The sequence below is a fragment of the Rhineura floridana genome, chromosome 2 (genome assembly GCF_030035675.1).
Source record: "Rhineura floridana isolate rRhiFlo1 chromosome 2, rRhiFlo1.hap2, whole genome shotgun sequence".
In the NCBI taxonomy this organism is placed as follows: Eukaryota; Metazoa; Chordata; class Lepidosauria; order Squamata; family Rhineuridae; genus Rhineura; species Rhineura floridana.
Window position 1 is genome coordinate 189,803,200 of NC_084481.1, and position 27,778 is coordinate 189,830,977.

Genomic DNA, 27,778 nt, shown 5'->3' on the forward strand with positions numbered 1-27,778 from the left:
GCAGGTGTTCTTGCAACACTGTAATGGGAAAAACCACAAGGAGGATACAGAAGACCGTCTTCTGTATCTTTAAAAGTTGTGCAGGGGAAAGGGAGAATTCCACCTTGTGGTTTTTCCCATTACAGGGTTGCAAGAACACCTGCACTTGGCTGGCTTTCTCTTCTTCTAAAGATACAGGATCAGTCTCAGGCCCTGAGCCTGGCAACCCTACTTGCAGTGGGCCACACAACTAAGGGCTCTGTCCTAAGTATTTTCTTCAGTGATTCTGCCTGATCAACAAATGCTACATGAATGGAAAAGCTCCAGCCATTGGACACAACTCTGTAGCAGAGCTTGGAAGTTCCTTTTCTGAACTACAACTCCCATCAGCCCAATCCAGTGGCCATGATGGCTGGGGCTGATGGGAGTTACAGTTCAAAAAAGTAACTTTTCCAAGCTCTGCTCTGTAGACTCTTCACCCCCTTGAAGATGCCTGCCATCTGACTCTTTGGCCACAGTTGTGGGTTTAATTTATGAGTTTTAATTTGATATGGTTTAAATCTGTATACTTGTATTTAATGTTTTTATTGCCTGTAGAAACAGATTTGCAATGCAACCATCTGTTCTATACATAAAAAACTTTATTGTTCAAAAGTGAATATATTTGTTTTCAAAGAAACAAAGCTAAAACTGAGTATTACCAGATTCATTACAATTATGGCATGTACTGTGTAATACTACTCCAACAAGAATCAGAACCTGCATAATTTATAAAACAGAAGCAGAACACAAAACAAGCACCACACAATGCCATATTATTATATGGCTATAATAAAAAAGCATTATTTAGTTGTGGAAACAGGCAGCAATATGATTTCGTTTATGGTACTCTATATACTATACGTGTTTTGTCCTGCCCAGATACTAGCGACATAATTTTTTCTCCTCTGTTTGAGAGCACCCAGATTTGATAGTGTTTGAACTAACTGTAGTAGTTACAGCTTTGCCAGAGATTATCCAGAGGACTGTCAAATTGTAAGCTTTCAATAACAATTGACAATTCTTTTTCAATTTTTGCTTGTTCAATTTCACTTATAAAAGATATAAAAGATTTCCTATTAAAAACAAACAAAACAACACTTACTAAACTATCAACTTACAGCTGATTGCAGAAAATAAATATTTTTAGATTTCAAGAAGTTGTATTTATAGCATTTTATAGTCAGTTTCTTTGTTCTTTTCTAGCCAAGAAGAGTAAACATGAATATGCCACAAGGCTAATCATGAAAGCCCAGTGCTGTTGACGGACCTGTTACAATGCTTACTACATTTTTGCAGTGCAAGCCAGAATAGTATTTTCCACCATCAGAATATAAAAGATAGTACAAAGTTATAATCAATGGACTAAGACAAATTACAGGAAAATATCCCCCCCAAAATTATTTCTCAATTCGCTTTACTTTTCTGAACTGTAGTTTGTACTTAAGTCTTTGATAATAAATGCTCTTTTGAAAACTACACTGTTTTAAGATGTAGTTAGGCAGCTTGCACACATCAGAGCAGTACATAAAATGGAAAATAAAGCTGAAATGTTGATTCATCCAATCAACATCTGTAACACTTCACACTTAGGCAGCACTTGATACAGCAAGTTTCTTCAAATGATCCATGAAGACTTGCAAACTCACATCATCTGTGAGAATGGGTGCTCCAGATTCCTATAAGGGAAAGTGTTACAAAACATATTGTCACATTCATTATGAGAAGCCAAAAATATAACATGAGAACACGTACTATGAAATATCAGTAAGAAGTCTAATCACTGTAAAGAGTTATCATAGTAACCAATATACCTCCACATTTCCCTTTACTTGACAGCTGACAGCTGGGTTAGATCAAGGTCCACTGCGGTGAAAGCACTGTTACCATAGCAGCCAGTCAGATGACCCAAGGAAGCTCATGAGCCTGATGGACAAAGCTATCACCTGTTTGCCCCTATCACAGACATACCACTTCTAAACCTGGGGTTACCAGCGTTAGCTGGAACAAATGCATTTGCCTTACAGTACTGTCTACACTGAGTGGCAGTGATTCTCCAGAGTATCAGTCTTTCCATGCCCATTTGGAGATGTCACAGATGGGGCCTTTTGCATACAAACCATGTGCTCTTACCACTGAGCTACAGCCAAGCTAACAGACCTAGATCCTCCATGTATTTACTAATCTTTGTTTATACAAGAGGACATCACAACATCCTATACCACTGAATTTCATACAATGTAAGTGCCTTCAGCTGTCCAGATGATTTTGGTGTCACTGACAAAACTATTTTCCCCCCTTTCATACATAGTTCACTGAATGGAACAGTTTGTTCTTACCATAAACTGTGTTTCTTAATGGATGACAAGAGGTCTCCAAGCGGGTAGTGTAGCTCCCGCTACAGCTCAGAGACAGGAAATACTTCAGCAAATACTTTTGCTCCTCCCCTCTTGTTGAGGCTCAGTTTATTTCTTGGAAAGGCTTTAGAGATCAGCCTCAACAGAAAACTCAAGGATCAAACATAGTACATGAAAAAGAGAACACTCATCCATACAACAAACGTGTTAGGAACAAAACGTGCTAGGAATAAGGTCAACTGACCATCAACAAATAGAGTAGAAAGGAGCCATGGCACTCCCTGATTCAGTCCCAGCCACCGGAAAATAAACAAACAAATAAATACATAAATACAGAGACTCACAAATACTGTAAGGGTGGGCCTTGGAGACCTCTTGTCATCCATGAAGAAACATTTACGGTAAGAACAAATGTTTCCTTCTCTCATGGGTGACAGAGATCTCCAATGGGATGTACTAAAGCTGCAGACCTAGGGTGGGATAATGGAAGGCCCAGAGGAGGATAAGATCTGTTGCAGAACTCTGGCCAAATCACGCCTCCACCAAGGTGTATAGATCAATTGTATAGTGCTTGGTGAAGGTACTAGGAGCAGACGACGTCGCTGCTTTACAGAGCATTTGTGGAAGAAACGCTGATGTAGCGGCAGACCTAGTGGAGTGTGCTGTAAAGTGCAGTGGTGATTGCAAGTGTAGGGACTCGTATGATAAGGAAATGCAAGGTCTGATCCAACGAGCTAGGGTTGAACTTGATACTTTTTTCCCTATAGTGGCAGGATGGAAGGACACAAATAGGGTCTTGGATCGCCTAAGCAGTTTGGTTCTATTAATATATACTTTCAGTGACATCTAAGTGCCACGCCTTCTCTTTGGTGTGAGAAGGGTTAGGACAGAAAGAAGGAAGAATTATTTCTTGTTGCCTGTGGAAGGCCATGTTTACTTTGGTGACAAAGGCTGGGTTAGTGTGTAGTCTTTGTGAAAAATACACAGGTGTTTTTTGACAGATAGAGCCTGGAGTTCAGACACCCTATGTGCTGTCATAATAGCCACTAGAAGAACTGTTCTGAAGGAAAGAATTCTTACAAGGACTGACCCCAAAGATTCAAAGGAGGTTAGCATCAGCATCATGATAACATTTGAGAGCCAGATTTGACCTGCGTCTCCTGCTTTCCTATGATGTGGAAAGAAACATGAGGTAGTGAGGCCCTGGTAACTTTTATGCTAAGGAGACGTATGGAGACTCAGGCCAGCAAATGTCTCAGGTATGGCCAAGGTATACATAGAGAGCCCCTTGCACAACGAATAAGTGCCCAGCCTTCTCCACAGGATGAGCTGTATTGGAATGAAATGAATTGGGGCAAAGGGACCATGAAAACAGCATGGCTAGATGCACTGGAGATGCCATGATGAAGTAAACTCCAACTTATCATTTCCAGCAAACATGGCCAACAGGCCAAGATGTCCGACTAGCACTACCTCATACAATCACCTAGTAGAACTGAAATTCCTATTTGAAGAGGAAACCAGTTGCAAGATTAAACAAGCTGATTAATTTCAAAATGAAAGAAACATCTCAGAGACTATTGCTCCCAGAAACCAACCAGAATTCCTTAAGGAGTTTTTTGGCAGAAAAAGAACTTTGCACCCCCATGGAATTCACAAGTTGCTTCATAACCTTACCACTGTCTTAAGGCCACCCTGTGGTTACACAGAGAGATAGCCAACAGCTTGGGTAGCCTTACAGCTACCCTGTAGTTATGCAGGGAGGAAGCCAGCAGCTTGTCTGGGTCCCCCCCCCAAAAAAAGGCAAATACATGGAAGACAAGACCAGCAGTGGTCACCAGACATGATGAACATGCCCTGACTGCCTAAACAGGGACAAAATGCTTTGAACCCCTAGCCACCCGAAACAGCAGGAGCCTGCTGCTGTACTCATGTACTGCCTGTGAGCCTCCCCTGGACATATGGGGCTGCTGGAGAGTCAACCACAGGAAGTAAATACTGGAGAGTCAGCCACAGGAAGTAAATACATATTCTGACTAAGTACCTGTGCAGTAACCAGTCCAGAGAACTACCTGTCAAAACAAAAACAGTAAAATCAAAAAAGATTTTTCTTTTCTTTAACCACTGAAATGCTTAATTGCATGTAGTGAAACCGAATATCCATACAAATATGCCCATGTGTGTAACTTTGAGTCAAGTTACACAAACTGAACAGTGAAGTAAGTCTTACCAAACGCTAAATTGTTTTGATAAATTTAATACGGAATTTTAAACTATTATAAGTCGCCCAGGGACCTGCAGATGAAAGCCAGGAGTTCACTGAACAACCACCACCACCTCAGCACATATATGCCAATGTGAGTAACCTTGAGCCTAGTTACACAAAGTGAAACTGTGAAGTAAGCCTTACCAAATGCTAAATGGAATTTTGAACTGCCTTAAGTCGTCCAGGTGCCTGCTGGGGAGGGGAAGACTTAACGAGCAGTCAGCTTCATTTACATTTACCTAGGATGATAACAAGGGAACCCTTAGCGCTTCCAAGGAAGTCACTGGATAAATCCAAATATTTACTCAGACAGTTGTGAAGGGCTGCAACTATTCAGAGAAGCAAACTGGAGCTTTGTATTGACACCCTAGAAATAGATAGGGTAGAAAGCCTCATGTAATTGACAAGCTAAATTCAGCTTAATTTACTTATCTTGCTTATTTATGTTTTCCCACCGGAATGACAGTAAGATCCTCCTCTGTAAGGAAGTAAATGGATAAATCCAAAAAATTCACAGAGACAGTTATGAAGGGCTGCAAACATTACACAGAGTTATGAAGGGCTGCCACTGTCCATAGGAACAGACTGGGGCTTCCAACTGCAGCCCATGAGGCAATTCATATCTTCACTACACTGAGGCCCCTAGAGGAGTCACCAGATTACAGTACGGACCAGCTTTTCAGTGCCCCGCTAATACAGTGCCAGTGGGGTGATCAGCTGTAGCACGGTGACCTCCATCCGCCATGCTCCAGCTGACAGCGCTTGGCACATGGCGCTCCCCATGCTACAGCTGATCAGTTGTAGTGTGTGATCAACTGTAGTGCGGGGAGCTTCAGGGGCCAAGCGCTGCCAGCTGGAGTGCGGCAGCTGGAGCTCCCCGCACTACAGCTGTATTGTACAGCTGATAAAGTGCTATGTCCCACTTTTTGGCGCTTTTTGGCGGGGGTCTGATCTCTAACCCGCCGTATGAGTGGGGCCCTACTGTATTCTACTATTGCCTCTGAAGATGGCCTGCTATTGTTCAGGCCTTGGGAGAACTGGAGCTTTGAGCTGAGGCTCATGAGGCAATTCATATGCCCTCCTTACACTGAGGTCCCCTAGAGGAGCCATCAGGTTGCTCTGTTGTTGCCTTTAGAAACGGCCTGCTGCTGTTCTGGTCTTGGGATAACTGGAGCTTTGAGCTGAAGCTCATGAGGCAATCCATATGCCTTCACTACACTGAGGCCCCCTAGAGGAGTCACCACATTATTCTACTGTTGCCCTGGAAATAGCCTGCTGCTGTTCCAGCCTAGAGAAAAAGGGAATTAGGTCTCTTAGAAACATTGAACTTGCTGTTCTAGTGCCTCTCATAAAGAAAGGCGGGAAAGCTTCCCAGCTGAGGACTATGACATATCTCTGCCCAACAGTTCTGAACAGAAAATTAGGCCCTTTCCACCAGACACACTAGGATCAAGTGGGGACAGAGGTACCATAAAAAAGGCAGGGAAAAACTCCTTAGCAAAGGACTATGCCATAACCCTGCCCAAGGGCTCTGAATGGAAAGCCCTTTCCGCCATCACTGAACAGACTAGGACCATAAAAATGGTGGGAAACCTCTTCAGGTAGTATAAAAATCGCAGGAAAACTCCTCAGCAAAGGACTATGCCATACAAGGCTTGGGACCACAATACCCGATGGAAAGCCTCTCCCAACACGAACCCATCTGTACACTACGCTCAACATGAAAGGCCCTCCTCTGAGGGAAGCTCGGAGGATGGCAACGAGGGAGAGGGCCTTCTCAGTGGTGGCCCCCAAAGTATGGAATAATTTTCCTGACGAGATGTACCTGGTGCCAACACTGTTATCTTTTTGGTGCCAGGTCAAGACTTTCCTCTTCTCCCAGGCATTTTAGCATGCATTTTTAAATTTCTTTTTAAAATGTGTTTTTAAATTTGTATATTTGTTTGTAATATTTTTAATTGTTGCAAACTGCCCAGAGAGCTTTGGCTATGGGGCAGTATATAAATGCAATCATAACAATAACAATAATAATATCATCTCTGTCCAAGAACTCTGAACGGTAAAGTTAGGCCCTTTCCACAGTCACTGGACAGACTAGGACCATAAAAATGGTGGGAAACCTCCTCAGCAGAGGCCTACACTATGTCCAAGGATTCTGCATAGCAAAGCTAGGCCCTTTCCTCAGGGTTCTGAGTAGAAAAGCTAAGCTCTTTCCACAGTCACTAAGAACATAAGAACAGCCTGCTGGATCAGGCCAGTGGCCCATCTAGTCCAGCATCCTGTTCTCACAGTGGCCAACCAGGTGCCTGGGGGAAGCCCGCAAGCAGGACCCGAGTGCAAGAACACTCTCCCCTCCTGAGGCTTCCGGCAACTGGTTTTCAGAAGCATGCTGCCTCTGACTAGGGTGGCAGAGCACAGCCATCATGGCTAGTAGCCATTGATAGCCCTGTCCTCCATGAATTTGTCTAATCTTCTTTTAAAGCCATCCAAGCTAGTGGCCATTACTGCATCTTGTGGGAGCAAATTCCATAGTTTAACTATGCGCTGAGTACTTCCTTTTGTCTGTCCTGAATCTTCCAACATTCAGCTGCTTTGAATGTCCACGAGTTCTAGTATTATGAGAGAGGGAGAAGAACTTTTCTCTATCCACTTTCTCAATGCCATGCATAATTTTATACACTTCTATCATGTCTCCTCTGACCCGCCTTTTCTCTAAACTAAAAAGCCCCAAATGCTGCAACCTTTCCTCGTAAGGGAGTCGCTCCATCCCCTTGATCATTCTGGTTGCCCTCTTCTGAACCTTTTCCAACTCTAGAATATCCTTTTTGAGATGAGGCGACCAGAACTGTACACAGTATTCCAAATGCGGCCGCACCATAGATTTATACAATGGCATTATGATATCGGCTGTTTTATTTTCAATACCTTTCCTAATTATCGCTAGCATGGAATTTGCCTTTTTCACAGCTGCCGCACACTGGGTCGACATTTATCGTGCTGTCCACTACAACCCCGAGGTCTCTCTCCTGGTCGGTCACCGCCAGTTCAGACCCCATGAGCGTATATGTGAAATTAAGATTGTTTGCTCCAATATGCATAATTTTACACTTGTTTATATTGAATTGCATTTGCCATTTTTCTGCCCATTCACTCAGTTTGGAGAGGTCTTTTTGGAGCTCTTCGCAATCCCTTTTTGTTTTAACAACCCTGAACAATTTAGTGTCGTCAGCAAACTTGGCCACTTCACTGCTCACTCCTAATTCTAGGTCATTAATGAACAAGTTGAAAAGTACAGGTCCCAATACCGATCCTTGAGGGACTCCACTTTCTACAGCCCTCCATTGGGAGAACTGTCCGTTTATTCCTACTCTCTGCTTTCTGCTTCTTAACCAATTTCTTATCCACAAGAGGACCTCTCCTCTTATTCCATGACTGCTAAGCTTCCTCAGAAGCCTTTGGTGAGGTACCTTGTCAAACGCTTTTTGAAAGTCTAAGTACACTATGTCCACTGGATCACCTCTATCTATATGCTTGTTGACACTCTCAAAGAATTCTAATAGGTCACTGAGACAGGACTTTCCCTTGCAGAAGCCATGCTGGCTCTGCTTCAGCAAGGCTTGTTCTTCTATGTGCTTAGTTAATCTAGCTTTAATAATACTTTCTACCAGTTTTCCAGGGACAGAAGTTAAGCTAACTGGCCTGTAATTTCCGGGATCCCCTCTGGATCCCTTTTTGAAGATTGGCGTTACATTTGCCACTTTCCAGTCCTCAGGCACGGAGGAGGACCCAAGGGACAAGTTACTGTACAGGCTAGGACCCAAAACACAGCGAAGAGTGATAAAGAGCTGCCCATTTCTCTCATCACAAGCAGTGTCCACACCAAACGTTGCTGCTCTGGTGCGATTTCTGAGAAGGTATACTTAGAAGGTATTGGCTGCCTTGCTTACCTTAGGGCCTGAGATGACCAAGTACTGTGCACACAAGGTGAAGCCCAAATTGCAGGTCAACATTCCTCCTGGTGGATTTCCTTCTGACACGGGCCATGAAATGTATGAAACTGATGGCCACTGAGATGGCTGCAGCTGCATATCACTGCACTGTGCCTCAATAAAGATATCCATAAAAACAGCCCAGGATGGCCCAGCCACGGTTACATGCATACAGTGAAGGGAAGCGGTACCAGGCATTATATGGATAGATTCCTGATTAATCAACACACACACAGGTAGAGGGGTGCGGTAGAATAGTGAAGCCAAAAATAACCACATACAGTGGAGGGGAGCGGTTTGACCTCTAAATGCAGCCAAATACAAAAATAGTGAGGCCAAAAATCACTGCATACAGAAGAGCAGAGCCTTTTGAGCTCTAAAAGCAGCCAGGAGCAAAAATCACCACACCTCAGGCAAAAAAGGTTCGGCAGCAAGACTTATTGGGCTGTTGCTGGATGGAGGGGGAGGCGTAACCTGTTGCGACTGGCCTGATCTGTGAACAGGCTACTGTTCTACAGCTGAAGCATGGCTTGATTGGTCATGCCCCATTACTACCACCTCCTCAACACAGGATGGGGTTCTTGCTCCCGGTGTAGCAGCTCCACTGTGCTCCAAACTGGCGGGCACCTCTGCTATGCTCAAAAATGGCGAGCGCTGCCTCAGAAGTGACGGGTGCTGTTGCTCCGCTCCTTCCCGCATGGCAGGCGCTGGTGCTTCCCTGAACCCCAAAGATCTTAGTGACACCTCCGTGGACTTACCTACCAAGGATAGCAGACAGCCTTTTGATGAAGTCCCCTCAGCGGGATCATCAACGTCCAGTTTTGGTGCCTGCCGCATAATGGTGTGAATCTGTAGCGGATGGGTGCTGTCTAAGGCTACTGCTGAGTGCTGCACAAGGAATAGCTGACAGAAGGTGAGTGAAGAGAATATGACAGGACGGTTTCTTTCTTTTTTTTAAGGAAGGAGAAACAGAGGTAAGTATGAAGGGAGGAAAGAGAAACATATAAAATAGAAAAAGCTGATAGCTTCAGTAAAGAGAAAAACAGATAGCCCTCAGTGAGGAGAAATAAAATAAGATGTACGCCGAGCTGAGACAGGAAATAAACTGAGCCTCAACAAGAGGGGAGGAGCAAAAGTATTTGCTGAAGCATTTCCTGTCTCTGAGCTGTATGGGGAGCTACACTACCCGCTTGGAGACCTCTGTCATCCATGAGAGAATCTACTTTCGTCTCTGCATATTTTTAAGGATTAGAGTTTTGGTTATTTCTGTTGAAACTTACCTGACCCCAGGCATACATATTATTGTGCGTCTGAGAGGGATTTACTTTAGAAAGCAGAAAACGAGCCTTTAAACAAAAACAAAAGAAAGTTACTCTAAATAATTATTTTTTCACGACAATATGAAAACCTGCCAGTTTCACACAAGGATGATCATCATACAGCCTACCAATTGCATGCTGTTATTTAGTCTGTAGGGCAGTGCTACAGCCGATCTCCTCTTCTGGAGCGATCAGACTCCGGCGCTCGAGCTGATTGTGCCGGAGGAGGGGAAGATCAGCTGCAGCGCTCTACAGCTGATCTTCTCCTCCTCCTGCGTGATCAGTGGGTTAGGTTCCAGACCCCCACGCTACAGCTGATCTGCTTTTCGGTGGTTTTTGCTTTTCGGCAGGGGTCTGGAACCTAACCTGCCGTATGAGTGGGGCTCTACTGTATATGAATACGGTATCATATACACTCCTCTTGATATTTGACAGCTGAACAACGTGTTCTCAAGTAGCAACAGAGTTACTATTCAACATCTGAGTGCTGTCATCTCAATCAAGTGTTGCAGAATGGGAAGCATGATTAAAAGTGAGATATATATTGAGAGCCTATGCAGGTAATAACAAGGAGATTGCTGCTCATTTATCTAAATCAGACCAGAAAAGGTAGAGCACAGCTTAAACCTGCAGCCTAGCACAAGAGCCATAACAGTTTCAGTATGACAGAAGTTTAGTCATAAACCATACCACTTTCAATTACACAAAATTAAAAATGTATATCAGTGCAAGATTGGATCACTGATTTGGCCTGCATTTGTATTTATCAAGATGATTCCATAAATTGAAGCAACATTATTTTACCTGACTGCCTCCATGCTCTGTATCTATGTACCGTGGCATTGGAAATCTGGAATGAAGAATTTCCTGTGCATCATCTGCTGGAGCTTGGAGCAAATGGCGGAAGTTTTCATACTCTGGCATGTCCTGGTAGCCTGACTTGCGCCATTGAGCTATGGTCTATAGAGTATTAATTTAACACACATTGTTTCATTCATTAAAACAAGGTTTACATAATCCATACTCAGAGTAGCAAACAGAAAGAAATCTTGGGGAGTAAGCCAGACAATATTTTAGCATTGATTTAATGACTGAGCTACACTGCTGTAATTATATTTTTACTGAGAGCAAATAATCAACTATGATATTCCATTATGTCCTGAATGACACACAGCATTTTCTCATTTTTCAGCCAATGGCTCTGTTAGTCTCCGTTATCAGTTTTTCTCTCTTCCATTATACACAATGCTTAGTCCCAGTGTCCTCAAAACAATTATGTCATAGTAAGTAGTTATAGAACTGCCTACTTACTACTATATGTTAATTGAAATATGCTAAAACCAGGGGTGTAGCAACAGGGGGGCAAATGAGGACACTGCCCTCCAAAATGATACTTCTGTCCCCCCAAATGATATTTTCCTTCAGTCCCCAAATTTCTAGCATTGTAGTAACTTAAAACTTCAGTTGAGCTTTTAGAAATACAGTTTAGGCATCCAAAGAGAGGAGCAGGGCATAGTTACCAAAGGAATGCAAACACAATGTTGTATTCTGTTACTAATAAGTTTGTGTTTTAGAAGTTTGTCCTGAGCAGGGCCCAGTAGTTGAACGGAGGAACTCGGAGGAGCGGGAAAAGGGGCAGGAGGGATTAGGCCAAGAATGTGACTGGATGTGATCAATAAAGTTTCCCACAAGAATCCACAGTAACTTTGTCTCATGGATAAAAAGAGGTAGATACCAAGCACACCAAACAGTGTGAATGAAGTGAACACAAAGCTTGATGGATGGGGGAGGGAGTTGGCAAACCTAAGGGTTTGCAACTGGAGGAAGTCAAGGTGGGAAGGACAGTATTATTATACATTGCAGAGCATCTCTCCCAATTGTTGCCAATTTAATTATTTTTCCACTAAAATCTAGTGGTTTTAGGTGCATGTCTGGTGGCGAATTTTGCTGTCTATAGTGGCTAGTGGGAAATCTAGTGGATGTCAAACATTTTATGGTCAGAATCTGGTGGTCTTTACAAATACTTCAATTTCATCCCCCCCTTGCTATACTATGTATTTCATGAAACTGTCTAGCCAAAATCTAGTTGTTGTTTTTTGAAGAAAACTACTTTGCGATATTTTCTTCTATTTTTCATTGTTTACATTTCTGTTCCTATGTACAGTCTCTAAAGTGCTACTTGATTATTGTTTCATTTCTGCTGTAAGCCATGGCTAGTTGACTACCCCTTTGATTGAAAAGATGACTGAGTAATTTACCCAACACAACACAATAAGGCAGTGACAGAGACAAGGATTTCTAAGTCAAGTCTCCAGATCCTCTGGTATGCTTGTTTTTTAAAAGTATAAAGACAAGGAGGTTCTTGCCAATTGGCTGACTGAGAAGGAAAATGTACAGGCAATATTATAGCCAATCAAAGTGTGATGTAGGCTAAGCACCACCAAAGGAGACATGATTAGGAACTATAAGCCTCAGAAATAAATGGCCTGAGTATGCATACAGTGCACTTGCCTCACCCATGAGGAACCTCTATTTGTATTTAATAAGGTTCCACAACGCATATCCTTTGTATAAACAGTACATCTTATAATCATCACAGGAAGAGCCTGCTGGATCAGGCAAAGGCCCATCTAGTCCATCATCCTGTTCGCAGAGTAGCCAACCAAACACACACACAGAGAGAGTATTTTTTAACCTTAAAAAATCCAGGAATATAAAACCTCCATATTTCTCCCAGATCTAAAGGACACACACATATATTTCTATCTGTAGTTCCAAACTTAAATACAACACATCAGTGGTTGCTAGTACTTTCAAATTCTATTATCTACCTTGTTAAGCAATTCCTCATAACAGTGTTTCACAATAATGCAAAAATGTTATCAAATACGGTGTCTAGTGGGTTAAGGTCAGTTTTGGGGGGATTCAGGGCTTGGGTCTGGTGGGAAAAAAATTTCTTTGTTGACAACACTGATATCCCCCTCCCCTGTAGTGCTCAAGAAGCCTCTGTAGGTGGTGCGTGCTATTAGTGCATCTGGTGTGTGTGCCTAGGCTTTTGGGCCTGGACAGTACAGCAGCCTAGCCTAGTCCAGGGCAGAACCTGAGAAGAAGCAGAGAGGTGAGTGAGCTGGCTCTCCAAAGCCCAGGAAGCCTCATGAGACCTTACTAACTTAGCCCAGGCAATGGGGAGTTGGAATATTGTGTGTGCGTGCATGTCTGGGGGGCATTTCTTCCCTAGTTTGTTTTAAAAACTTGAAACAGATATCCTTTCAATCTGGTTCCATTTCAATATGGTTTTGAAGAATATAACGTGACTAGAGCTTTAGTTGCAACTGTTTTAGACCTCCACCCTACTGTGCAAATCATTATAAATAATTGACCTAAATTAACTTTTCTCATGAAAACTTATGTACTACCAATATAGGGTATGTGGCATATGCTGGTAGAGCCATCAGAAGCAATGTTAACTGGTTGGCCCAGGGCATTTCTGCAGAACGGAGATTGTGTGCTTCTACAGTTAATTGTAGCACCTGTAATTCAGCGAGATGTATAGTTCCTACATGACATGCTGTCAAGCATTTCCTTTTAAAAATTATTTATTTTATTATTTATTATTTATTAAATTTATATACCGCCCGACTAGCGATAGCTCTCTGGGCGGTGAACATAAAATAAAAAAGTGAACATAAAAAGTGATGTTTATAGGTAATTAATTTAATTTTTAAAGTGAAACTTCTATTAACTGCTTTCCTGGCATGGCAAAGGAGACCAAGAAGCAGCTGCCTCAGGAAAACTGAACTCACACTTCATGAGCTTACTAAAACATCGTACCTGTACAAGGAAGCCTTTCCACGCATGTAAACTTTTTATGCTGCAGGACTCACCTTTGGTGCATCTACTGCTGTGTGTGAAGATTTATACTCAACTTTGACGCATGTGCTGACACCATACAGGTGTTCAATGCTTCATCAGAGAAATACAAACTTGGTAATCTTGACTTTTGAAAGTAACATATTTGAAGGAATCTCAAGTGAACAGTTCCTCTGCAAGTTTGCAGAGAAAGCACGTCGTATTAGACTTAATTATTACAGTTCAGATCATTATGGTAGGATGACTCACACAATATACATTTACTCCCTAGTCACTGTTATTTAGTTTACACAACTATTTTGCATGTGGAAAATACTGTATTTAAATTGATTCATTTTTTGTGAACTTCACAAGTCATAGTTCCTAGTTAAAATGCATAAATTGGGGTTTTTTTGTCATTACCTAGGAAAATGTTTTCCCCCAGAAACCTCTTATATAGTGACCAATGCCCCAACTCTTCTGCCCCCCCAATTAAAATTGTCTCGCTACACCCTTGGCTAAAGCATTTCAATAATATGTTTACTGACAATAGCAAGTGTCATGACTACAGCAGGTAGTAATGTATTCGTTTTCAAGGCCTCATTTTATAATGACCTACGTACTAAGCACTTTCACAGAATATTCCTGTACAATTATGACCATGAAAAGGTTCTGAGATGAGTACCAAAAGGTTCTTCAATGAGCTCCACACATAACAGCAAGGCTTCTGAGCCCTCCTGCACCCAGAATCAATTCCACATGACTAAGCTACTCCTGAAACTGGACAAAGCATCAGAAATGGCCTCAAAAACAATGCTGTTGGCATTTGTGGGTTGCAGTGATTATTGTTAATATGATGATGATGGACTGCCTTCAAGCTGATTCAGACTTATGGCGACCCTATGAACAGGGTTTTAATGGTAAGCGGTATTCAGAGGTGCTTTACCATTGCCTTCCTCTGAGGTTGAGAGGCAGTGACTGGCCCAAGGTCACCCAGTGAGCTTCATGGCTGTGTGAGGATTTGAACCCTGGTCTCCCAGGTCATAGTCCAACACCTTAACCACTACACCACACTGGCTCTCTTATTGTTAATAAGTATGCCCAAACAGTAGGAGATGGAAGCAAAAGTGACTTGATCTTACCTCTCCATGATAAATAAGGATCTGGAAAAAGGTGTCCATGAGTAGAATGCGATCAGGCAGAATACTGCTGCTGTCTAAAAGAACAGGCTAATATAAAGGGAGAAAAATGTCTTCATATACAGAAGAAGTCCAATTATTTGTGAGGATTCAGTTTTGTCAGTTCCATTTAGCAAGTCACATAACACCAAGAACCAATTACTTCTGAAATGTTCCTGTACTGTGTCTCATATATGGCCCCTATAAACCTGCATTCTCATTTTGAATTAAGTGTAAAGGTTCAAAAAACAAAATATATTCAAAAGTAGAATTGCAAAATCAAAGATGGATTTCTTTCCTCCTCTTGCCTTTCCCTTTTATCAGCCAAGCAGTTTTATCTATGTGAAATTACTTTAACATTTAAAGCTTTCATTTAGATCATATATGAACCAGTCTTTTTTCTTTATTTCCAGGTTTTCTTTTTGCAGTTATTCCTTTCAAGCACCTATTAGAATACTATTTTTACTATACAGAACTGATCTATATAATTAATATCTTATTTAACTAACAAATTTATATGCCGCTGTTCAATCTGTACTATCATCTGACTGTGGCTTACAACATATAGAAACACTTTAAAGCCATATAAAATAATATCAAACAGTGCACAGTAGCATAGCTATTTCTATCAGCTGGCCATACCAAAAAAAAAATAGAAGGCCCTACCTCTTATACACCCCCACTAAAAGTGGTCATGAATAAAAATGTTTTTAGAGTCTGCCTACATGATAGCAAGGAAGAAGCTGATTGTACCTCTTGGGGCAGAGAGTTCAACAGCTAAGGGGCCACCCTGAAAAACCTTCTGTCCCTCATGCATGCCAGCCTAGTATCTCTACCCAGCAAGCAATATATGTAAGACTTCTGTCCCTGATCTTAAATCTTTGGCATGTTGCTTTGGGCAAAGCTTATATAAATTCAAAACCTTACGTTTATATGTATTTGGTGGTACCAACTGAAATGCTCCAAAAGGTGACTATTATAATGGTGCATTGTTATTTAATACCTTGTCTGATACATTATTAGGATTGCACTTAGTAACAAAAACCATTCTGAAAAATCTTGCCTGGTGTTTTCATAAGAGGGTCAACACAGCAATGAAAAAAATTAAGCTTCCAATTTCATTCATACCAAGTCTTGTGCAGTTAGCATTTGGCAGGGATAAGGAAATGGATAAGGGTGCCAATTTATGCTGAATCTAGACAAGACTTAAATAAAAGTTAGAAACCCATGTAGCCTAGGTAGGTTTCACAAGTCATTAATGAAATTAATTTTCACTGGTTAATTAAGGTCCACAGTTTTAGGATGTTCTTGGGCTTACCATTGTGTCTTGAATGCGAAATGGTAGCTGGGATTAGTAGCATCTTTCAGGTTCTAAAGCACAAACTCAAGTTCTTCTAGACCCAGTACAACAAATGTTTAGGCTGGCATTTGGTGGCAAATGTTAAAACACATATGGGATTGTTTTACTTCATATGTAATTAGATATTGTAGTTACCTGATCATCATATGCTACCAGATGAACCAAGCTGTTGTGACAAGGTAAGGTATAAACAAAACAAAACAGCAATAAGCAAATCCAGTGACTCTGGCTTTTTTCCTATAGGTTATACACATCAACATACCTCCGGAGGTCCATTGAAAGAATAGGCATATAAAATTGGCTGAATCATTATAAGTGACTGAGTCAGATCTTGGCGCATGAAATGATGGCGATAATAGGAACTTTCATCAGGACTGTTGTTGAAGACTTGCAAAAAAGGAGATCTTCTTAAATGGAACATAAACTGCAAAATAAAACAAACTAGAAATTTCCCAAATGTTTCTTGTACCGAAATCCAGATGTGTGAACAACAGCATGTTTTGTTTTCAAAAAGATATTATACTTGTGGTCATGTGTAACCTTCAGGTGAGGCTGTCAATGTGCTGAACCAGTGCCTGGCTGCGACAATGGACTGGATGAGGGCTAATAAACTGAGGCTCAATCCAGACAAGACTGAGATGCTGCTAGTGGGTGGTTCTTCTGACTGGATGGTGAATGTCCAACCTGGGGTTGCACTCCCCCTGAAGGAGCAGGTTCGTAGCTTGGGGGTTCTCCTAAAACCATCTGTCACATGAGGCTCAGGTAGCCTCGGTGGCACAGAATGCCTTCTACCAACTTCGGTTGGTGGCCCAGCTGCGCCCCTATCTGGACAGGGATAACCTGGCTTCAGTTGTCCATGCTCTGGTAACCTCCAACTTTGATTGATTGATTGATTGATTCATTGATTGATTGATTGATTGATTATACTTGTATACCGCCCCATAGCCGACGCTCTCTGGGCGGTTTACAGTAACTAAAAACAAATACAATTAAAAAATTTAAAACAATATTACTGCAATGCGCTCTACGTGGAGCTGCCTTTGAAGACGGTTCGGAAACTGCAGCTTGTGCAAGATGCAGCGGCCAGATTGGTAACAGGGACCAGACGGTTCGAATATATAAAACCGATTCTGGCCCGCTTGCATTGGCTGCCTGTATGTTTCCAAGCTCGATTCAAGGTGCTGGTTTTGACCTATAAAGCCTTACATGGCTTGGGACCACAATACCTGATGGAATGCCTCTCCCGATACAAACCCACCCGTACACTACGTTCAAGATCAAAGGCCCTCCTCCGGGTGCCTACTCTGAGGGATGCTCGGAGGGTGGCAACAAGGAAGAGGGCCTTCTCAGTGGTGGCCCCCAAATTATGGAATGATCTCTCTGATGGGTGCACCTGGCGCCATCACTGTTATCTTTTCGGCACCAGGTCAAGACTTTCCTTTTCTCCCAGGCATTTTAGCATGTGTTTTTAAATTGTTTTAAATGTTTAAATTGTGTTTTACATTGTTTTTAAAAGATGTGTTTTAAATTTGTATATGTGTTTTTAGGTACTGTAAACCGCCCAGAGAGCTTCGGCTATGGGGCGGTATATAAATACAATAAATAAATACAATAAATAAAAGGACAGACAGCAATTCTCTTTTCTTCAATGCATAAAGATGCAACAATCTCAAACAAATCCAAAACAGATATCATTCTTTATTACAGTAAGACTAGAATGTGTGTGGACACCTCTGATCAGATGGTTCCCACACACATTTCCTAACATGTGATGAAATCTTGGCTAGTGGAGATTTTTCAAATATAGTGGATACTGCCTAATAAAATGCCTATATGTTTTAGAAGCTGAACCACTACTGAAGGCAGTATACCTCTGAATTTTAGTTTCTGGAAATCAAAAGTGGCGAGTACACTGTACTTCTCAGATAGCTTCATGTAAGGAATCTAGTTGGACACTGTGAGAACATGATACTGGACTAAATGAGGCTTTGGCCAGATCTAGCAGGGCTCTTATGTTCTTAATCCTACATGCCAATAGATGTCTCTTTCTAACAGACCAGGGAGCTATGTAGGTCTACATAGTTTATGAAATCTGGTTTGAGTTTAGGGACTATCCAGTTTGCCATGGGACATTAAGATAGGCAACCTCTGACCTTGTAGGATGCCACTGCTGATACCAAGGGAAACAGCAGTGGTCATCTCTATGGGCAACACAATGACAGAAAATCACAGCAACGGTGTGCCATGTAAGTATTTTGTCTACTGATTAGATAACTGTCCAATGCAGTTGTGAAATGTAGCAATTCTGCATAGGCTGCCTAAGTAACATGCGGCATGGTTGCATTGTCTGATATTTGTTGATGTTGTTACATGTAATTTACAACCCACAGCTATTACAATGTTATACTTACGTAACTATTATAATTATGTTGTATGTATGTTAATGACACAATATTAGTTATGTTTAAAGAACTGTGGAGTCAGTTAAACCTCACACACTGTTCTTGTAGGTATACTATACTTTTCATTATGGGTTATAATTGACCCCAATGACCTTTTTACAGCTATATGGTTTTAATGAAAAAGAAAAATTCTCAATGAGGGCATAATTTTTTAACTTGCAATGATGTCACACTTAATATCATCCTTTTATTTTTATGGCATTCTTGAGGTACATTTGACCACAAATCAGAGTGATGCAGTATTTTTTTTCTACTGACAGTGGTTTAAAAAGCTCACAGTTTAAGAAATTTGAAAGAGCCAATGTTAAAAAGGTTAGGAGACATTTGGTCTTACTGTGAAACTGTCTTCTACGTGCATGTAAAGATGATCTCAGGTGGGGACTTGAGCTCCATCTTGTGGTTGAAGGCAGAAAAGGATACTGTTCAATTTTGCAGGCTCTTCTAGACTCTCCTTGCCGAAAGAGAGCAGTTCTTTGATGTCAAGCCAGATAAAAAACATACAGGAGCCATACGACAATGGAACCAATGACCTAGAGAAGTAGTGGGCTCTCCAACACTGGAGGCATTCAAGAGGCAGCTGGATAGCCATCTATCAGGAATGCTTTGATTTGGATTCCTGCATTGAGCAGGGGGTTGGACTTGATGGCCTTACAGACCCCTTCCAGCTCCACTATTCTATGATTCTAGGAACAGCAACAAAACAAAGAACATACAAACCAGCACTCTCTGCCTAAAACAACAACAAAAATCCCCAGTAGACCCCTGCAGCCCATCATCACTCTGGGAGTGGCCCTGAGATTATTTTTACATGCACATGTAGAAGACAGTTTCATGGTAAAACCAAATGTCTCTTCTCCTGTGCATGTAAGATGATCTCAGGTGGGACATACTAAAGCTGAACCATGTAGGGTGGGAGAAATAAAAACATATGGGCTGCCTATTGGCCTGGGAGAACAAGTTGCAGTACTCGTCTCCCAAAGGACAGTGCTGCAGAGGTGTGGTATTGATTCTATAATGTTTAATAAAAGTATTAGGAGTAGCCCATATGGCTGCCCTGAAAACTCTGCTGGAGTGTGCTACAATCTTAGAAGGCAGAGTAAGAATCAATCAAATATAGGCCAAGGCAATGCAAGCCTCAATCCACCTAAATAATGTGGAAGAGGACACCTTCCTCCCCAGTGAAGAGGGGGGAAAGGGGGAAAAAAAGGCTTTATCCTTGAAATGTACACCTTAAGGGCCCTTCTCACATCTAATGAGCACCAGGCTTTCTCAGTTGGATAGACAGGAGAAGGTAAGTCAAGTTCTTGCTGACAGTGAAAAGAAAAAAGAACTTTAGGACAGAAGGAAGGGTTAGTATGAAGGACAACTCTGTCTTCATGACAGGTACAACACTTGCTCACTGAAAAGGCATTAAATTCTGAAATCCTCTGGGCCAAGGCGATAGCGATCAGGAACACAACTTTGAACAAAAGGAGATGAAAAGACACAGAGCTCAGAGTTTCAAACTAAGGTTTTTGTAGTGCTGTTAACAGGTTGTGTAAATCCCCTGAAGGGAAATGATGCTAAGCAGGAGATGCAGACACCATGGTCCACCTGACAAAACGCTTCAGAAACCAATGAGAACCCAGAGGCTTCTCCGGAAGCTGACACCTGTCATAAAGTGTTACGCTGAAGCCCCATGGGAAGTCTCTCTGGAAGGAAGGATAAGATGTCATTGATGCCTGCTATCCTAGCCATCACATATTTCTTCAAGCATATGAAGAATATTCTTCAATATTTCCACGAAGAAAACACCTTTCAAGTACTGTCATAAAGACACAATGTAGATGAACATCTAGAAGCCATCATGGTGTCAATAATGGATGAAGATCCACATTCAGGAATAGTTTCCTCTCAATGGCTGCACACGAAGTCCCAGCTAAACCTGATCTGGAAGAAGACATCTCTGCAAGAACAGGTCACACCTGAGATGTGACCTCCATGACTATCTGGACACTAGAGTGAGAATTTCTGAAAACCATGGTCTTCTGGGTCAGTAAGGAGCCACCATAATAATCCTAGCATTCTTGTCCTGGATTTTCTGGAGAACCCTGGAAAGAAGTGGAACTGGTGGGAAAGTGTACAAGAGCCCCAGGGGCCACAGAGAAGTGAGGGCGTCTACCGCTTCTGCTGATAGCACCATATAATGGGCAAAGAACCTCTTGACCTGATGATTTAGGTGAGAGGCAAATAGATCTACCTGAACTCTTCCGTAGCCAGTGATCCTCTTGAATACCTCTGAATGCAGTTTCCATTTGCTGTGGTAGACCTGCTCCTGACTGAGCCAGTCCGCCTGAATGTTGTCTTCCCCTTTTAGATATTCCACCATGAGCAAGTCCAGATGACATTCAGCCCAGTGCATTAAGAGTAGAGACTTCCTCTGAAGATGTATGGACCTCATGCCCCTTAATGATTCACCTGGGCTTTGGTGGTCACATTGTCTGTTCTGACTAGAAACACAAATTCCAGATGGAGACTTTTCTATCGATAAAGAAGGCTCCATGAAAGGGGGACTTGCTTCCATCAGTCGATCTCAAGGCAGCGTACTTGCACATACTGATCCCCCCCCCATAGACTTTATCTGAGATTTGTGGTCAATGGTTTCCACTTTCAATAAAATGCTATGCCCTTCAGTCTGCCGTTTGCCTCCAGGGTATTCACCAAGATTGTGGTCACCCTGGTGGCATACCTCAGGCTGCAAGTGATTCATGTGTATGTTTACCTAGACAACCTGTTGATTCGGTCTCCATTTCTTGGAAAGGGCTGAGAAGATATCCACATCACCCTAGTTTGTCTCAAACTATGGATTTCTGGTCAACCAGGAGAAAAGTTAACTTTATCTGTCTTGGTGGATTCAACATCTCAGGGTCATGTTTGGCACAGACAGGGGTCTGGTGTCATCACTGCCTGAATAGGTCACCAAGGTTCAGCTGATGGTTCACTCTCTTCTGGTCTTGGCAATTCAAATAACCCTGTGGGCGAGGCATCACACCCAGCCACTGCAATGGGCATTGCTACAATTCCACAGCAACACTGCAGACAGGCAGCACCTCCAGCTGTCTCTGTTGAGTTTGGTACATCAGTCCCTGTTACGGTGATTGCAGGAGGACAGTCTTTGGGAAGGGGGTTCACCTGTGGGATCCTCTGTAGGCAATTGTGACTTCAGATGCCAGCCTATCAGGTTAGGGGGCCCTATGCGAGCGGCAGATGGCTCAGGGAGTATGGTTACCAGAGGAGACCCGATCAATCTATTGGAGCTTTGGGCAATCCACCTTGTGCTACAGTACTGTACCATATACTCTTGCCATTAGAGCCTGACTCTATATTCTTACTATATACTCTCACTCTATACTCTTACTATATACTCTCACTGTACTATATACTCTTGCCATTAGAGCCCGAGTGAAAAAATGAGCTGATTCCATAGCAGATATCGACCATAAATGCCAACAGCACACAAGATCTTACAAAGACTACTGAAAATAAGCCAGATCCTGTTGAAAACCATCCAATAAATCCTCCAGCCACAACAAGATAACCCTCGTGAAGACCCAGTGCTGAAGCAGCCATTCGCAATGATAGTCATCATCCAAAAGCTGATCTTGAGCTCTAACGGATCTGTGGATGGCACACTGTCAGCCTTCCTCCCCCTCCACCTCCCCTCAGACAATCCAGGTCCATGGAAAGAGAGTACAACTTGCCTCTATTGCCAGCTTCCTCTTGGGCCTGCAGACCCTGATTGTTACAGGTCCTCAGTGTTGGAGCAGCATGAGTGGTTAGTATCTCCATAGCCTCTCCGCCTGCTGTTGCACAAGGCACCAAAACATCCAACATGTGACTGGTAGAGGGTTGGCATCAGCCACAACTTGAACAGAGCGCTGTTCTGCAGCAGCCATAAGAGAAGCCTGTGAGGCGGGAACTGGCGGCAGCGGCAATGGTTTTGATTTCTGGGCAGGAAGGGCTGATTTTTCTTTAGACTTTCCCAAGGCCCTAGGGCAGAGTAACTGAACTAAAAATGGGCCTGGCGGGGCTTGCAGGGGCAGTATAAGCGAAGAGAGGAGCAAACGAAGAAACTACTGAGGGTGGTGAAGATGGAGGGGGAGCTGATTGAAGGAGTGCAACTGATGCAAATCTGAAGAAACAGAGGAGATGTAGTGGAAAAACTGAACTAACAGGGAAGACTGAAATGACAACAGCAAGACAGGGTTCCTCAGTGAAAATCCACACAAGGCAAGAGACAATCAGGAGAAATGAGAATTTCCTTTTTTTCCCCTTCAAGGAAAGGAGCCGGTTAAACGAGGAATGAAAAAAGGTACACAGAAACAATAGACAAACACAAAGAGATATAAGCCTGAATCATAAAAATAAGCAGAGAATGTGAAGACAACCACAGAAAAAGAACTGCTCTCTCAGGGCAAGGGGAGTTTAGAAGAGCCTGCAAAATTGAACAGCGTCCTTTTCTGCCTTCAACCACAAGCAGGAGCTTAAGTCCCCACCTGACATCATGCATGGGAGAATGAGAAATACTATTCAGTTTTATATCAAAGTGCCTCACAAATCCCAGCTTTAAAAGTTGCACTCAAGCATAGCTTTTAAAAAATATCTACTCTAGGACATTTTGACATCTTACAATAAAGCAAGGAATAAAGTTAACAAAAACATCATACTGGATTTAGAACATTCTCTATTTCAGTTCATTCCTACTCACCTGTGGGTAAAGGGAAAAGGTTTCTGAAAATCTGAAGGAGCTTGGATCATCCTTGTGATATTCTCCAAATTTCTGACACTGGATGGATTTAAAAAACTCTTTAAATTTTCATGTGAAACTTCAGATACTATTATGACATTTTCAGACATATATACTTCTACAACTTTCACTATATTACAGAATAAACTTACTCCACAGAAGTAACATGGAGAGACTTCTAAAATTGTGTTCTAGAGTGTCAAGTATTAAACAGATCAGATCCCTGAATGAAATTTAATCAAAATGCTTCGCTCATTACCAAATGCAGAAATCTGCAGATGTTAGTGGCAATATTCACATCAACTTTAACAGTTAATGTAGCTTAATGTTTGCATATTATTTCTCTGCTCTAAGAAAAAGGAGGTATACATGTGAGGCTTCCAGACAATTAAGTTTTACTTATGTGATAAAGCTAACAAGAAAAGGCATAACTTTAAAAACTGGAGTAGTTTTAGAATGCAAGAAATAGGAATTTCCAAGTAAGCTTCAACAAACTTTTCTGCTTACCATGTTGGCAGTTTAGAGTATAAAGTAGAACCACTAAGACAATCCCTTCTCTATCAGCTTCCTAATGCCTTTCAACAAATTCCTTTGCAGCAATAGTTATTTATTTAAAACTGGCCTTACTCCATCTAGTGCTAGAAGAGGGAAATACATTTCAAAATATACAGCTCTTACAAGTAAATACCAGATTCCAGGGCCAAACCAGATGTTGCACCATTCACACAATCATGAATTGCATGAACGTGTTTTTTTTAAGTAAATAATAGGTACAGGGACGTGTCTGCTATTTGGACTGGAAGGAATTTTTTCATTGGTGAGAACAGGAACTTTCCTCCTAATGCAAGTGGCAGGTATAAGGGCAGGGCCGGTTCTAAAGGGCAGCCAGGTTGGGCACTGGCCCGACAGCCCCTGAAGCTACAGGGGGCCCCTCAGCCACCCCTCCACTCCCCTTCCGTGATCTGTGCCCCCCCACATCCCCCCACTTACCTGTCTGCTGTCTTTTACTGTTGCCCTTAATGAAGATGGCAGCCGCGGTTTCCCTAAGGTACTAAAGCCCCTGCCGCCATCTTAGTTGATGACAGAGATGCGCGCACATAGCACGCATGCGTGCCATCAACAAAGATGGCGGCAGAGGCTTCATCCCCTTAGGGAAACCACGGCCGCCATCTTCGTTAAGGGCAACAGTACAAGATAGCAGACAGGTAGGTGGGGGGGCTGCGCGCACGCGCAAATGCAAACGCATACACATGCCAGGGCCCAGGGCAAGCTGATGCCTAAGGTCTGTGGCATTCCTGGAGCCGGTCCTGTATAAGGGCCCCGATCTACAGCAGGACTGCAATGGCGGCAGGGAGGGCAAACGAATGAAACCACCCTACCTGCATCTCTCCCAGGGTTTGCATACTCACTACTGACTTAAAAATAACTATTATGCTAATTATGGGGATGGTATAATGGCACACCAAGGGCTAAAGTAGACAAGTGAAGTAAACGTTTTATTAGCTAGATGCTTTTCTATTTTTAAGCCAAGAACTATTTCATATTTGTATGTCAACAGAAGTGGCACTGCAATATAAATTGAAGCAGATTGAACCAAAACTGAATGCCCTTGTCTTCTCTTTCTCATCCTATAATATTGGCCTATTCACTAATGTCTACAATGCCAATGGCTTGAGAATCGAAAGGTGTCCATCTATTCATAGAAGGAGTCCTTCTATGAGTACAAGGGCTTTGATCCAATTCAAAGAAGAGAAGGGAAGAGGTGATTTTTGCTGATTCCTCCCTCTCTTCAGCAGCCCCTTACACTACCTCCCACACGGGTCCAGAAGGTCCTCCAACATTCCAGAGCAGAATTTCATAGTGATACAAGGGGCTGCAGAGCAGAAGGGGATTTTTAAAAAAAAATGCATCCTATTAGTGGATGCTGGTGCTAGTGGACACATGTTCCATCTATGCCAGTGGACTCATATTCCATCTATGAGTGGAACTCTGCTCATGGAAGGTTTGTATCCCACCCAACATGTGCCTCAAAGAGCTTCCACATATGCACGGGGCTTCCCCAAATTCAACTTCTAACATCATGCTAAGATCTGCAGACAGAAGCAGCTTCAGCAATCTGCTGGCTTTCCAGAGAGGCATTCCAGGAATCTACTAGGCTACCATGATTGGGAGAAAACAGGATCAACCACACATAACCATGGTATCTTCCAGTTCAGTCATTGCCTACTATCCATGGTGAATGAAGCATAGAAGGAGCCAGAGAAGGAATGTGCATGTCTAATCCGAATCTCTTCCTAAATACAATCCCACCCAGAAAAAAAAATCAGTATTTTAAAGCACTTCTAAATGCCTTACCAGTCTAATGAGCTGTCTGTCTAACCACCTAAGAACATCAGGTCCTTCCTCTGTCTCAGCCCTGTATACTGCCAGTCTGGCCATAAGAATGGCAGCTGCCTCCTGGTCAAAAGAAGCAGCGATGTTTTGAATCTGTGTCTGAGCATCAGCCCAGCTGCAAAAGAATAGCAATTGTTTTACTACACATTTAGCCAGAGAGAAACTGAATCTTAGCAATTTAATACTGAACTATTATAAGTACATGTTGCTTCTCCAAAAATTGAAAAAATTGAAAAATCAAAACAAATTTCCCTTATGCAATTAACAGAAACATAAAATATGCAGAAAGTGCATTATGCAGCAAATACAAAAATTCCTTTAGAGCCAATTTGGCATGAGCATTCAAGCTTCCCTGAAGAAAGGGAAAGGCATGAGCCCCCGTGCACCACTCTCCATGTCATAATCAGCCCCTTCCCCCCAATTTCATGGTTGCTCTTTTTAAAAGGCAGACATGTTAAATGCCCTTATGCATTTTTAAATTATTTTTAATGCAAATTTATTAAGGAAAAAAGGGGGAAAGGGGAAATGTCAGGGGAAATGTCAAAAAGGGGGGAAACTCAGTCAGCTCACAGTAACAAAACAATAAACAACAATACATCCATCTTAGCTTACACATCCAAATCAATATATGTCATTCAAATGTCTGAATAGGTATCCAAACGAAGTTGGTGTTTATAGAGACATTCAAACACAGCAAGGGCTCCTGCTGGAAGGGTGGGATATAAATCAAATAATAAATAAAATAGATAAAGAAATTAAGGTCTTCACACTTATGCACTTTATAGAGAGTACATTCACATAGCAAGGGCATTAAAGTCTTCACACTTATGCACTTAACATAATGTGTAGTTTGGCTTTAACATACAAATGTGCCTGGCTGCGACAATGGACTGGATGAGGGCTAATAAACTGAGACGCAATCCAGACAAGACTGAGATGCTGCTAGTGGGTGGTTCTTCTGACTGGATGGTGACTGTCCAACCTGTCCTGAAGGGTGTTGCACTCCCCCTGAAGGAGCAGGTTTGTAGCTTGGGGGTTCTAGAACCATCTCTGTCACTTGAGGCTCAGGTAGGCTCGGTGGCACGGAGTGCCTTATACCAGCTTTGGTTGCTGGCCCAACTACGTCCCTATCTGGTCAGGGATAACCTGGCTTCAGTTGTCCATGCTATGGTAACCTCCAAATTAGATTACTGCAATGCACTCTATGTGGGGCTGCCTTTGAAGACGGTTCGGAAACTGCAGCTCGTGCAAAATGCAGCAGCCAGATTGGTAACAGGGACCAGACGGTCCGAACATATAAAACCGATTCTGGCCCGCTTGCATTGGCTGCCTGTATGTTTCCAAGCTCGATTCAATGTGCTGGTTTTGACCTATAAAGCCTTACACGGCTTGGGACCACAATACCTGATGGAATGCCTCTCCCGATACGAACCCACCCGTACACTACGTTCAAGATCAAAGGCCCTCCTCTGGGTGCCTACTGGGAGGGAAGCTGAGAGTCTGGCAACAAGGGAGAGGGCCTTCTCAGTGGTGGCCCCCAAATTATGGATTGATGTTACTGACGAGGTGCGCCTGGCGCCAATACTGTTATCTTTTCAGCACCAGGTCAAGACTTTCCTTTTCTCCCAGGCATTTTAGCATGCGTTTTAAATTGTTTTTAAAAGATGTGTTTTTAAATTTGTATATTTGTTTTAATGTTTTTAGTTACTGTAAACCGCCCAGACAGCTTCGGTTATGGGGCGGAATATAAGTACAATAAATAAATAAAATAAACAACAAACTTGCTTGTTAGAAGTTTCG

The 27,778-nt window shown here is 42.4% G+C and overlaps 1 protein-coding gene across 5 annotated transcripts in view; it reads right to left on the minus strand.

Moving 5' to 3' along the window:
- Positions 1 to 626: 626 nt before the first annotated feature.
- Positions 627 to 27,778, minus strand: part of SEC23A (SEC23 homolog A, COPII coat complex component) — a 62,074-nt gene continuing 34,922 nt past the window's right edge. For 4 of the 5 annotated variants that reach the window (XM_061611696.1, XM_061611695.1, XM_061611694.1 and 1 more), the window contains exons 14-21: positions 25,940 to 26,093; positions 23,546 to 23,623; positions 16,599 to 16,760; positions 14,941 to 15,027; positions 10,754 to 10,909; positions 9,911 to 9,976; positions 4,786 to 4,880; positions 4,419 to 4,447 (exon numbers count right to left, since the gene is read on the minus strand). In XM_061611696.1, the coding sequence (XP_061467680.1) occupies positions 4,444 to 4,447; positions 4,786 to 4,880; positions 9,911 to 9,976; positions 10,754 to 10,909; positions 14,941 to 15,027; positions 16,599 to 16,760; positions 23,546 to 23,623; positions 25,940 to 26,093 (802 nt within the window). In that variant the 3' untranslated portion in view covers positions 4,419 to 4,443. Of the gene's footprint in view, positions 1,698 to 4,418; positions 4,448 to 4,785; positions 4,881 to 9,910; positions 9,977 to 10,753; positions 10,910 to 14,940; positions 15,028 to 16,598; positions 16,761 to 23,545; positions 23,624 to 25,939; positions 26,094 to 27,778 lie in introns of those variants that run through there. The other variant, XM_061611698.1, reaches the window with a different exon arrangement.